The 14,226-nt window shown below is 31.9% G+C and overlaps 1 protein-coding gene across 3 annotated transcripts in view; it reads left to right on the plus strand.

The window, feature by feature from the left end:
- Positions 1-14,226, plus strand: part of LOC106465493 (cyclic AMP-dependent transcription factor ATF-1-like) — a 34,750-nt gene that overhangs the window by 19,908 nt on the left and 616 nt on the right. For 2 of the 3 annotated variants that reach the window (XM_022393406.1, XM_022393405.1), the window contains exons 2-9: positions 1,344-1,563; positions 1,674-1,850; positions 3,102-3,182; positions 4,355-4,667; positions 5,021-5,176; positions 8,336-8,507; positions 10,775-13,376; positions 14,225-14,226. The exon at positions 14,225-14,226 is cut by the window's right edge and continues 616 nt beyond it. In XM_022393406.1, coding sequence (XP_022249114.1) covers positions 1,351-1,563; positions 1,674-1,850; positions 3,102-3,182; positions 4,355-4,667; positions 5,021-5,176; positions 8,336-8,507; positions 10,775-10,919 — 1,257 coding nt within the window. In that variant the 5' untranslated portion in view covers positions 1,344-1,350 and the 3' untranslated portion in view covers positions 10,920-13,376; positions 14,225-14,226. Of the gene's footprint in view, positions 1-1,343; positions 1,564-1,673; positions 1,851-3,101; positions 3,183-4,354; positions 4,668-5,020; positions 5,177-5,436; positions 6,290-8,335; positions 8,508-10,774; positions 13,377-14,224 lie in introns of those variants that run through there. The other variant, XM_022393407.1, reaches the window with a different exon arrangement.

Consider the following 14,226-nt stretch of genomic DNA (forward strand, 5'->3'; position numbering starts at 1 on the left):
CTGATTAATCATGATGTTATCTAATTAATGTCATTGTAGCACACATTCACAAATTGGGCTAACTATGATATGCCCATTGCAGAGAATCAAATTCTGATCCACCGGGAAACTTTTATATATTGAAAACAAACTTCTTTCACATCACAAATTAAGAACAAAATACTCAATATATGAAAATTATTAATTAAATCAGTTTGTTGTTTGCAACCCCATCACTGTGACTCAGCAGTAAGTCTGAGGGCTTTTTACAATAAAAATCAGGTTTCAGTCTCTGATGGGCAGAGTTCAGACAGTCCATTGTGGAGCATTTTGTTGTTTGGAAATGTTTTGTTTTTGACAATTCACATAACCTCTTTATAAAAGCTCCCCAGTGGCTCAGCGGCAATTCTGCAGGTTTAAAATGCTAAAAACTGAGTTTCGATAGTTATGGTGGGCAGAGCACAGATAGCCCATTGTGTAGCTTTGTGTTTAAGAATAACCAAACCAACCTTTTGTAGAAAAGTTTCATATTTATGCAGTATATTGGTTTTTGTTTTCAAATGCTCTTGATATAAAAAAAAAGAAGTAACTATATAGCAAATTTTTGTTGTTTAATTGTTTTATTAAATCCATGCTCTATTCTGATAGTTTGTGAATGTGTTGGGGAGAAAATAGTATTGTTCTTGTAAAGTGACTCTTGACTGTTTGTTTGATGAAATGGTGAGTCAGAGACAGTGAAACATACCGTATAAATCCATTTTGGGAGTTTCAGGGCATTATCACTGAGTATTTAATTGCTAACTGTAGTTCCTCTTTTTTCATATTAGTGCTACATGTAGCAAGATACAAAACCTCTAGTAAATGCAAAGTACAGGATGATCTTGCCCTTATTTCAAAGGTATACTGTTTCAGAGGATGGACATAATTTTGTATATGTCTAATATACAGGAAACTTATTGCAATTAAGTGTGAAATGTACATATATCTGGTAGATAAAAATGCAGAATTAACTGACTGAAGTTTTGAAAAAAATTTGTTTTTCTTGAGGATGATCCATTCATTAATGTTTTCTCCAAAACCTTCATTTAAATTCTCATAGTTTATTAGTGTTCTTTCTTTTAAGCATAATTAGAAAACAATATATCATAAGATAAATATAATATTTTTCACTGTCTTATGATTAAGTTTTTACATACTTACATAAGCTGTTCAACTGAAACATTGTATTACAACACTTTCGGTTCTGTCGAAATGTATACCAATTGTTGTGGATAAAGCCATGTTTGGACTTTAAATATTGGTATCTAAAGTGGAAAGATTGAATAAAAGTAAAACAATTCTTTATTGGTCAGTTTTTGTTTCAGAAAAACTATGGACACTCTTGTAGAAGAACAAAGCTCTGCTGGAGTACCTTCTGTTGAACGTGCTACAGCTTCTCCTATTCAAACAGTAGTTAGCAGGGGAGGAGGTCAAAATGGAACAGTTCCATCTGCTGGTATAGTGTCAGCAAGTTCTCTCACACCTGGTACACAGATCAGAGGCAATGGAACCATATTGCTTATGCCACGTAGCACAGAAAAGAATGTGGGTATCCATATGTGTCTGTCTGATTTTTCTAAGATATTTTTCCTTCACATTGGACTTTATAAAATAATATTGTGAAATTGTTGCTAAGTAGTTTTCTTTCTCCATAGGTTACACCAACAGCATCTACAACAACACAAGCCATTGCTGTGCCTCAGCCAGGAGGTGGCGTTTCCATTGTCCATGTTTCTATTCCTAGTGGCACTCAACCGATGCACGTGCAGTCTGTGATACAACCGAACCAGCAGTCTGTAATTCAGGCACCAACAGGCACAGGACTTCATTCGGTAATAAAAACTTGAACACCTACTAATAAGGCATACAATTTATCTGTGGAGTATGGAATTTCTTACTTATTAAGATCAAGTATATTTCAAATATCAATTTTACAATATGATTTAAATAAGCAAGCTAGCAATTTGTATGTAATATTGACACCGTTAGGACGCGGGTAATGAACACTACACTGCAGTTGTAAAAGAAGTCTAAAATAAAAGGTGAATAAGGTTGAACAAGCAAAGATGAAATGGCCAGCAACTACCTAGTTCTATAACAGTTGTGGAGAAAGTGTTGGAAGACGAATTTACAAAAGAATCTCAGGTGAAAGGATGAACAACAGATGAGGGGAACTTTCAAAGCATTGTCCTTTTGTAGATTACTCCACCAAGACTTTCTCCATTACTGTCGTGCTGAACTAGGCAGTTGCTGCCCATTTTATCTTTGTTTTGTTCATCGTGAAGACTCCCTAAATCATCTACGAGATGAATAGGGCTTTTTAAGTTGTTTTTTCATCAGAATGTGAGAACAAAAGAAAGTACTAGTAGCACTAGAGGAAACTGTACAATATTCAGTAGCTGACAACTATATATATATATACATATATTGTAGAACTATTTATATTTTAAAAATTGGTGCAAAACTTCTAATTCTATACTTTTTTTTTAAACATATTTCTGAAAAAAGAGCACCTGCAAGATCAGGATATACTGATAACATTACATTTGTTGCAAAAGCAAGTAGATTTTTGTGGAATATTTTGTTGAAATAATGTATAAAACACCTTCATTAGGAAGAGGTCAGTGATAGTTTTACACTGTCAATTAGTTGTAATGGTACATACAGACTCAATAATAAAAAAATTTACATAATAATCATCTTTTTGATAATGTATTGGAATCTATTCAAAAAGATTAACTCCTGACCTATGGACCTATGATTTTGTGTCACACTATCATGAAGCTAAATTGAGGCACTGTAAGAGTGACCATCACATCCCACTACTTTATATGACAAAAGTAGCCCAAGAGTTAGATGGTGACTAACCGTATTCCCTCTTAGCCCGTGACTTCACAATTAAGGATGGCTAGTACAGATAAGTCTCAAGTAGCATTGTGTGAACTTCAACAAACAAATAAACCACTGTAGAACTTAAGAGACTACCTTTATCGATTGAATCATGTACTTTATGCAGCAGTAACATAACTAATGTTGTTCATTGTAAATCTGTTACTTATGTCATTACACATTTTATTTTCTAGTTTGGAAAAAATGTGATTTTAGTGAACAAAGGATCAGTAATTCACAGTGCTGAGGGTGACGGAGGGGTTCATCCTGTTCAGGTGGGTGTTATGTAATTCATTTTAAAGCATTTTACTTTTTTCTAAATATTGAAAACTCTTTTTTTTTTTAATACCTTAAGATATTGATCCTGTTCGTTTATTTCATTCTACCAAAACTATGTTTTCTTTTTATTTGGTGTATCCTCCAAGTATGTTTTTTATTTAGAAAACCAACATCTGATTGGTACAATAGTTTAATTAATGGTTTTGGCTCTGTTTATCTAAATAATATTTTGTAATATTTCTATCCATCTCCTTCATTAACAACCCACATACTTTTGGTTCTTTCTGTTTGATAAATAATTTATTCATAATTCATGCACAATATATTTTTTCTTCTTCATCGATTGTCATTACTTATATAAAATACATTTTGTTATCTGCAAAATATTGACAACTTATATCTTTGCCCATACTGTGATTTTAACCATTTATTTCTGTTTTCAAAATTGATCGTGGTATAGATGCATTTGTTTGTTATTTGTATTACTCTAATGACATTTGACTTGCTTGTATTATCATGTATTTATGTATATCATTTTACAAAATATAATAATCATTTAATACAGTATTTCATGATATGCTTTGTATTTTTTGTGGTGTAATTCTATGTATACCTAATCCAAAGCTCTCAACAGTGCAAGGTACTATTTCAAAACATATAGCATAATGTATTAAATGAACAATATTTTTCTCAGCCTTTCTCTTGTGAATTTTAGTAACAGGTAACTTCAAAGCTGTTTTTCTTTTATTTAAATATCTTTCACATCGATGAAGTAAAATAATAAAACAAGTGTAAACTACACCAATGGGCCCCAAATTAGAGTTCATAAGACAGTGTCAGGGGGGGGGGGACTCAGAGCGTGTAGGAATATTCTCTTTGGACAAAACAATATTTTTAGTGGGAATTTTATTTTGGCAGTGTTTTGTTTTTTTTTCAAAGAACAAAATGAAATGAAAGCATGGTACCTCAGATAGGTTATTATTAAGTATTTAGGTTGGGATCTTCAACCAGAGTGTCTGAGGTCTTGTTGGAAACCTCAAACTAAAGAGTTTGAGAAGCCCTGCACTACAGCTTTAAATTTAACATGAGACTTAAACATGTACATACAATGAAAGTATTTAGCCATAATTTTGTTTTGAGATTTTGTCTATATCTTGTGGTCTCTTAGCTCATCACTGCTGCTAAGGGAGATGCCAGTGATGGAGATGGCATTACATTTGCTTTAGGCACTGGAGAGGACGATGCAAAGAAAAGACGTGAAATTCTAGCCAGGCGTCCTTCCTATCGCAAAATTCTGAACGAGCTTTCATCAACTGAACATCATGGAACTGTTGTTTCTCTTGGAGGAGGAGGAACTGGGATTGAAGTAAAACAGGAAGGTGCCACTGGAGGGGAGAGCAGTAGCCAAGAGTCAGATAACAGCACAGCCATCACATCAAACACCATTAATGTAGCAGGTACTCAGTACCATACAGCCCAAGGTTTGTTGCAAGTGAAGCTACATTATTCGTGTGGATATAGGATAAGTAAAAATATGTGAAAAAAGTGTGAATAATTTAGCACTTGCTAGTGTGTAAAATGTATTAAATGTAGTACACATATTTCACATACTTCATTGTAAGTCCTTCTAGTTTATTGCTACTTTTCTATGCACATAAGATTTCCTGTATATGGGATAAAGACATCATATGTCATAAGATCAAAATTAATATCGGGTTCTGTGTAGTATATGTAGGAAAAAGTTGGGATTAATACTCAGATGTTAACATAACAGTAAATTAGATTGTAAATAATAAGTGTTTAAGTTATTTCTTACACTTAAATGTTTCTAAAGTAGTTCCAGTTTCAGCCATTCAGCTGGCAACAGGCTCACAGGATGGCACTCTCCAGGGTATGCAGACATTGACAATGACCAATTCTGGCTCTGCAGTCACAGGAGCCATTGTCCAATATGCTCAAGGTCAAGATGGCCAACAGTTCTTGGTACCAGGTAAAGCATGTTTCGCATTTTGTTATTGTTGTTGAAATAGTCGAACTTACATAAAAACTTTAGCCATATTTTATTGATTTTTTCTACTCACTGAACAATTCTGTGTACAATACAGTACTTCACACTGCTGTAACTACAAGGTGTTCAATATCATTCCTTATCATTGTCTATTCCTTTATCATTACTATACTATAACAAAAAATTAGTACATTAAATATTTATGGAGACGTGGTGCACAAGTTACTCTGTTTTTTTTCCAGTATCACTGTTTGACTTGATACGTTCAGGAGTTGGTTGTCCAATCAAAACATTAGGATGCTTGAGCTGTAGTACCTGTTTGACCAGTAAAATATGGTCTGTAAAAGTCTCTTAAGAAATTCGAATAACTTGTAGACTTTATAAATGACATTATAAATGCTTGTGTATTATGTAATATTGTCAATTTTAATTAAAGAAAAAAAATTTCAATATTGTTTTTTATCATAATTGAATAAACAGCTTTAATTTCCTAGTTTAATGGACATTTTTCTAAGTTGCAGTACTGTTTAAGGAGAAAACTTATGTTTTATAATATGTTGTCACTGTAGGAGGTTTTGGAAACGAACTGTTGGTATGTCATCTAGTCTCAGCTTGTATTCAGAAAGTTATTCTAAGTTATTCAAGTTATTCTTGAACCTCATTGAAACTGAAATCCAAATAGACAGCTGAAGTTCATTCTAAATATCTGTAAATAACATTATTCTAGAGGTGTTAAAAACTACTTGGTTTCGTTTGATACAATTGTTATGTCAAAATTTTGTGCCTATTGCAATGGAAATTTGCAAAAGGTATAGCTTAATTATTAACTAAAGTTATGAGCTTATGTATATACCCACCTGTTAGTGTCAATGAATTAATCCAAGAATTTGTCTTTTTGAAAATGCTGTGGTTGGGGATCTCAGCTAATGTTCCGCAGGAAAGTTATCTATTCCAAGAGTTGTTTTGTAAATAAACATGACCATATTTTATTATTTGTTTGAATTTCTATTAGATATGATGTAATTGTTTCATTTGTTTTTAGTATATATATATATATATCATTATGATTTTTCAAAGGACGACAATAAAATTCCATTTCAGTCAAGAGTTTTTAACTTCTTATTGCACTTGTTTATTCTTTACTGGTTTTAACTTTACTTCAAATCTTATTGTAGATTTATGCGCATGTTGTAATATGACCATTCTGCAACATGCTGGAAAATAAGCGTGTTCTGTGTATTATCTTTTTTGTAGTTAAGGTAACAGCAAAAAGTATTGCTAAGAGATGAACAGTGACACCAATAACAATGGACAGAACATAAAATCTTTCTGAGATGCAGCTTTTACTTTAATATTGTTTGTGTTTTAATTAATTCTCTTTACTCTTAAGATTAGGAAGTGTCATTCCATTGGCACACTAAGAGGTGTAAATAAAACTTTAAAACAGCAAACTATTACAAAGTCTATGTGACAAATCACTGACCGTGGGTGTGTGTGGTGTAAAAAATGGGTTGTTTAGGAGCTGTTTGTTGTTATGTTTTACTTGCAAAGTGGTTATTTCAGTTTTCCTGTAGTACCAACAGCTAATGTTTCCATCTATGTATGTTGTGACATTATTTCAGTTTTCCCGTAGTACCAACAACTAATGTTTCCGTTTATGTATGTTGTGACATTATTTCAGTTTTCCTGTTGTACCAACAACTAAAGTTTCTGTCTATGTATGTTGTGACATTATTTCAGTTTTCCTGTAGTACCAACAACTAATGTTTTCGTCTATGTATGTTGTGACATTATTCAGTTGAAGTTACTGTACTAACTCTGCATTATTTTTGTTTTGTATTTTCATTATTTTTATTTATAGTTTCCATTTTTAGAGTACCTTTTATTCCAATTGACATCAGTCGAGATTATATTTTTATTTTAACTATCTGGCTTATTGAAAATGATATTATGTTTATCTTATTCTATCAAAAGCAAATGTACCTGTCCCCAGTGACAGGAAGAGTTTAAGTTAATCCAGTAAAAGTACCCATCTCCAGTGACAGGAAGAGTTTAAGTTAATCCAGTAAAAGTACCCATCGCCAGTGACAGGGAAAGTTTAAGTTAATCCAGTAAAAGTACCCATCTCCAGTGACAGGAAGAGTTTAAGTTAATCTAGTAAAAGTACTCATTTTCAGTGGCAGGAAGAGTTTAAGTTAATCCAGTAAAAGTACTTATCTCCAGTGGCAGGAAGAGTTTAAGTTAATCCAGTAAAAGTACCCATTGCCAGTGACAGGGAAAGTTTAAGTTAATCCAGTAAAAGTACCCATCTCCAGTAACAGGAAGAGTTTAAGTTAATCTATCAACTTAAATTATTTCATGGCCTTTAAAAATGTTAATTGTGTTGCACTCTTGGTTTCACTTATACCACCCATTGTGAAAAGTAATTGTTGATCATTTCAGCTGCATAATAATAACATATGGTAAATCTACATTTTATTATCTAAGTTACATCACATTTTGAAATGAATGATAGTGTAATTAATTCCTAACAGTTTAGTGTAGAATATCCTGCTTGTAAAATAAACTTTTGCATCAACATTATTCATGCCTGTTCTCCTGTCATTTCAAAAGTGGATGTTGAGCTTAGCCTGCAGGTGCAGCTTTTGAAATGGGAAACAGACAAATGCTTGGACAGACACCACGGTTCAGTTCGCAATGTATGTAAGATTTCCAATGCTGGAAACTTTTCTGATGCTACAGTAATTTTCTTTACAAGCACTTACGTAAGAATGTTTATTAAGTGTTACATATGTCTTAAAGCTTTTGTTAAATTCTTAGTGTTTTATCATGTTACTACCAGATTAATATATTTTCTAAATAAAACAGTGTTCTTTTGTTTACATTATCCATTGTCATTACCAATATTTTAGGTAACTCAACTCTATATTGCTTTAAAAACTTCTTGTTATCAACACACAGATTGGTTGTGAATTTAAAATAGGTATTTTGTTTTGAAGATCAGAACTTTTGAGGACAGCTTAGCAGTTTGTTCATGTTTATTAACAGGTGTACTCACTTTGAGTCATATGTTACAAGTTAACAGCTAAATCAACAACTTAAATGACAGTATACTTTTCATTTATTTTTTATCATATCAAGTGACCCTGTCAGCAGCTGACCTTCAGGCTTATCAAATAAGAACAGCAGGAGGGATTACAACAACTGGGCTTCCTCAGGGTGTTGTAATGACATCAGCTCCAACCATCCAAAATCCACAACAAATAGCAGAGGAAACATCGCGTAGAAGGGAGCTGAGGCTTATGAAGAATAGGTTTGTTTCCAAAATATTACCGTAGGAGATATTACTAAAACTTTCAAGAGACATCACATAAATATGAACTGTGATTTAGAGGATATTGATATGTTACAATAGATGTTAAGAATGAATGAATTCAAACTTCTGAAGAATAAGTTAGTTATTCAAATATTGCAATAAAAGAAACGGAAGCTAACAAGAGATAAAATGAGCCTCGGACATTTTAAAATCAGGATATTTATTAAAGTTACAGAAACATGAATTATGACTTAGTTGCATCAACAGATAATTAAAAAATAGTGAGGTTTCTAATTGTTTGTCTAGGCAGTGTATAAGTATATTATATGAGTAAGCACCATCTTTTATTTTATATGTTTGTTGTCTGTTAGATTTGGTGCTCATCTTAGTTTCTAATGTGGTCCATTTGGTAGTTTTGTTCTGCTAGACATAATTTTTAAGAATGTAGGATCTGTACACCTGAACCATTTTCTATATACCTGATTGGATACAGTAGGATCTGTACACCTGAACCATTTTCTATATACCTGATTGGATACAGTAGGATCTGTACACCTGAACCATTTTCTATATACCTGATTGGATACAGTAGGATCTGTACACCTGAACCATTTTCTATATACCTGATTGGATACAGTTCAACAGTGAAAAAATTGGAAAAAGATTAAGAAACTTTTTGACATCAAGATACTTTAACCAACTCTTAATAATGAAGAAGGCTTTGAGTATAAATGTCTGCAATACAGGAGTAACATTGACCTGAAGAAGGCCTTGACTATAAACATCTACAATACAGGAGTGACACTGACCTGAAGAAGGCACTGAGTATAAACATCTACAATACTGTAGTGACACTGACCTGAAGAAGGCCCTGAGTATAAACATCTACGATACAGGAGTAACACTGACCTGAACAAGGCTTATAAGTAGAAATATATTTCACCTCAAAAACTATAACAGGAGTAGTCCATATGAAATTACAGCTTTATATAACTGAAATTTGTGTATTAGCTGCCAATGCTCAGCAGTGTAGTGCTACAGCTAAGGAGATAATAGTAAACGTTTAGTGTACAACCAGTGAATTTAAAGCTTGTGTTACCTGTACAAGTTTTATGTAGCTAGATGAGTGGTAAGTTAGATAGAAAGGATAAAAATTTGTATCTAAAATATAATTCTAATTGCTATACTGTTTCCGACAGTTATTTACAAGTACTTAGTTGCAACTAATTTAATCATTGTGTAGTATAGAAGCGGTGTTTCTATTTACCTGAACTTTAACCCCTTCCATGTCAGGCACTTTTTGGAAATGAGTTAAAGAAAAGTCAGTTTTTTTATTTTGTGTTTTGGTAGCTGAGAACATGAGAATAAATTTGAGGAAGTAATTAAAAATATGGCAAAAAAATAGTTCGTCTGAATTAACCCTGGCAAATATTTTTTGAAACATGGAGAGTGCCTGAGTTATCTAGGGCAAATCGTGGAAGGGGTTAATGCTGACCAGATGTCCTCTCCTAATCATTACTTGGTCTTGTAGTGGAATTTATGATTAGCACATAAAATGTGTGTCATCTACATTAGCTTTGATAGTAAATTCAAATAAGACTTCTGATTTCTGTCGGTTTAAAGCGTTTCAATAGATGTCTGGGATGAAGTAACCTTTGTTGAACTGGTCAACTAGTCTAAATACTCCTATATTATAAAACGATTCTACAATGATCATTAGAATAATAATCTAGCTAACTAAATGACATTAGTCATTGATAAAAACGTTTGTTTGTAGTTTTTTATCTCAAAGAAAAACGGAATTTGAAAGTCATAATGTATGTAGAGCCCAGCTTGGCTACCGAGGTGTAACATAGCTTTGCTTTCTTATATAAAGAACACTTATTATCTGTTTGAGTGCTTAACTGAAAGTCACTTTTGTCTATAATATCATAACCGATTTATTAAATGTTCCTAAAATAGGAATTAGGTGCTGTATCAAAATGCATGCTAAAATCATTAAAGTTATGAAAAACTTCACTGTAATAAAAATGCCTTTTCAGCTGTGATAACACTGATGTTGACGATGATGATTAACATTATTAGAATGGTTTTTAAAAGAATATTAAAATATTTTACAAACTGGCCATATCTCGAGCTGTGTATCTTGCCGAGATATCACTGAAAATATTTCATGTCTAAAAAAAAATATATAATTTAGAAAAAAAAAGAAAATGTAGGAAATATTATGTAAAGTGATTGTTTAATTTGTGTTGATTTTGTAGGGAAGCAGCCAAGGAATGCCGCAGGAAGAAGAAGGAATACATAAAATGCTTGGAAAACAGGGTAGCCGTGCTAGAAAATCAGAATAAAGCACTTATTGATGAGTTGAAGTCTCTCAAAGAACTTTATTGTCAGAAAAATGACTGAAGGGTGACTTGTGAGCTTTGGTTGATGTTAGAGTATATGCTCATCTGAAGCTTGTTTTTCCATCTGGGTCTAACAGGTTGATTCTAGGCAAGAATCTAATTTTGAAATATGAAAATCAAGCTGCATGTTTCTGGATGTCGAACGCACCTTTTACAAAAATCGTAGGTGCTTGTTACGTGGCTGGCACCAGAAAATGTTGCGATTTTACACTAGATAAAAACAAAAACAACTTGGTTGTCATAATATATGGTAGCTACATGTTGTAAAACAAACATAACATATGACTGAGTTTGCATATAGTAAAATGAATGGAACCAAATCTTATTCTTTTTGGTTTTATGTTTGTTTTGTAGTTTTAATATATTTCTTATCTTCTGAAACTACATATTGTTGTGTAGTTGATTATGTTATTGTGCTGTTTTTGTTTATTCAGTTTTGACTTTCATTGGTTGGTAGTAAAATTTACACTACTATAATTATAAAAGAGTTAATAACAGAGTTATTTTTAAGCATTGTAAGTTACTGTTGTTTGACATCTTCCCCTTTTATGGTAACCATAAATAATTTCATAAATCTACTTGAATAGGGAATGTTTTCTAATATTACAAGTAATTTGTACTATATATATACACATATGTATGTATGTTTGTACAAAATGTCCTATTATTCAACTGAATATCTCTGACTAGTGTTTGCACATTGCATTTTAATTACAAGTCATCTAACTAAATCTGAAGTATCTTTATTTTATTTTATAAAGACTATTTAATGTATATACACAAAGAAATATTTTCCTGTACTCTGACTTTGGTATGTAATAAACACTACACAGACAATAAATAAACTAACTTTTTTTTTGTTTGTTTTTCGTTATCAAAACTTGGTCATGCATTTTACTATGTAAGACTGTGTGTTTTCTGTTATTTTGTTCGTTATTAAAACTAGGTCATGCATTTTACTATGTAAGACTGTGTGTTTTCTGTTATTTTGTTCGTTATTAAAACTAGGTCATGCATTTTACTATGTAAGACTGTGTGTTTTCTGTTATTTTGTTCATTATTAAAATTAGGTCATGCATGTTTCTGTGTAAGACTGTGATTTCTGTTATTTTGTTCGTTATTAAAACTAGGTCATGCATGTTTCTATGTAAGGCTGTGTATAAGAGGAAAACAATTTTATTTTTTAATGAAGATAGTGGCGCACAAAAACAAATTTTTACTGTTCTCAGAGTAGCTCAGACTAGAGTAACTTTATTTTTCTTGTTGCATCATCTTTTCACGTAGTTCATAATTATTTCTAGATAATTCATCCGACCATTTACAAGCCTTAATATAAGCTAAAATTAAGCCATTAAATATACTATGTTAACAAAAGGAAAAAAAAAAAGTAATGTTTTGTGAACACAAAAACGTAACTGTAAATATATGCTAATTAATTCTAATCTAAGTTCCCACTGTTTGTTATACACTTTCTAGTGAAAGTTTTTGGTATCTGATGTATCTTTACACGAGTTGAATTTTTACTTTGCTATCTAAAAGTGTTTTTCTTGCACTATCGTTCGTCCAATGGCTGTCCGTCCATACTTACCTAGTTATAAGGACTATTACCTAACTAAAAAAGTGAGGAATGATACATTCATATCAAATGCTACTTAATGTTCAGGCTGAACAGTTAACGTGGCCAACGTGATAGACTGAGCTGAATTTCAATCTTTAGAACTCGATAAGCCAATGGCATAACAGTTCCCCATTGTGTTATTACATGTTTTTACAACATAATTGTTATTATGCATGCTATACACATGGAAGTGTAGGCAGTAAAAAAAAATAAAGATACACAAGAGCTAAAGAAAAAAAATTATATAATGTTTCTAACAAAAATATGTGATATTTTAATAATTTAATTAGTTGAACCCGTTACAACATTTACATATGTAAGTGAATTTGCATAAATGGAAACCAGTAATTTTTTCTAAATGGAGTAGCTTTGAATACCTAAAAAGAAAAAACAAGTTGACACCAGTGGTTAATGTAATGTTTATTATTCATAAACACAGTGATTACTTACACTAACTTGTTTTCATGTACTTTAGTTATATTATTGTTATGGTAATTTGCTTTTTTCTTTATTTTTCTGATGCCTACCTTTATCATTGTGGTGACATCCAGATATCTTAAAATGCAGTTTTGTTTTGGTATAAAGGTAGAAAATCCAAAAATGATGACCTTGGGAAACATTTACTGAGTGTTGTAAATAAAAAAAAGAATTTAAATAAAACTTTTACATTTTCTTTTCGGTATCTAGTGTTCTACGAAATAATAGAAATAACAAGAAGATAATGTTGGTACCTTGTAAGGATGGAAATGAGGCATCGATGTTCATGGTTAATCAAATGGCATCATGATTAATCTGTTATTGTTATGATTAATTAGATAACATCATGATTAATCAGATATTGTTATGACAATGTTAAAAATAACAATAAAAATGGTGGTTCTATATTAAAAGTATTTTAATACCAGATTATTAAAACACACTAAAGAATATCTGTATTAGGACTTGATATTGTAAAGACAGTTAGATTTGTTGGTTTGATTGTTGTTCAGTATACAGTTAAACAATGGGTTTTCTGTTCTCTGCTCATCATGGGTATCAAGATCCAATTCTTAGTGTTATAAGCCCTCAGACTTATTGCTGGGCCACCAGAAGGCAAGTGTTAGGACAAAACAAATAAGTTACTAGGTGTTCCAGTAAAACTGGGATTGCTACAGTTCTTAGCTGTTTTTTTTTTCTTTGCCCAATCAGTAAAAGTATTAAATCGCCCCACACTCTCTGTATCTAAGTGTGAGTAGTGACGATCTAAGGGGTAGGTTGCCTCGGCAGTCACCTAGTGTGGCATATTGTGTAGGTAGGGGGGCAACAGACTAGAATGAGTGGCAGACGAGTGGGCCAAAAGAATAAGTGATGAGAAGAATGACCCTTTCCCTGAAAAAAGAAAAAAGCATACACACAGAACCAGCACTCCCTTTGCAGAAAATTAAAAAAAAAAAAGGAACATAGAAACTTTATAGAAAGTAGCATAGAAACTTTATAGAAAGTAACATAGAAACTTTAAAGAAAGTAGCATAAAAACTTCATAGAAAGTAGCATAGAAACTTTATAGAAAGTAACATAGAAACTTTAAAGAAAGTAGCATAAAAACTTCATAGAAAGTAGCATAGAAACTTTATAGAAAGTAACATAGAAATTTTATAGAAAGTAACATAGGAAACTTATAGAAAGTAGCATAAAAACTTTATAGAAAGTA

Source organism: Limulus polyphemus, unplaced genomic scaffold, assembly GCF_000517525.1.
Source record: "Limulus polyphemus unplaced genomic scaffold, Limulus_polyphemus-2.1.2 Scaffold1961, whole genome shotgun sequence".
Lineage (NCBI taxonomy): Eukaryota > Metazoa > Arthropoda > Merostomata > Xiphosura > Limulidae > Limulus > Limulus polyphemus.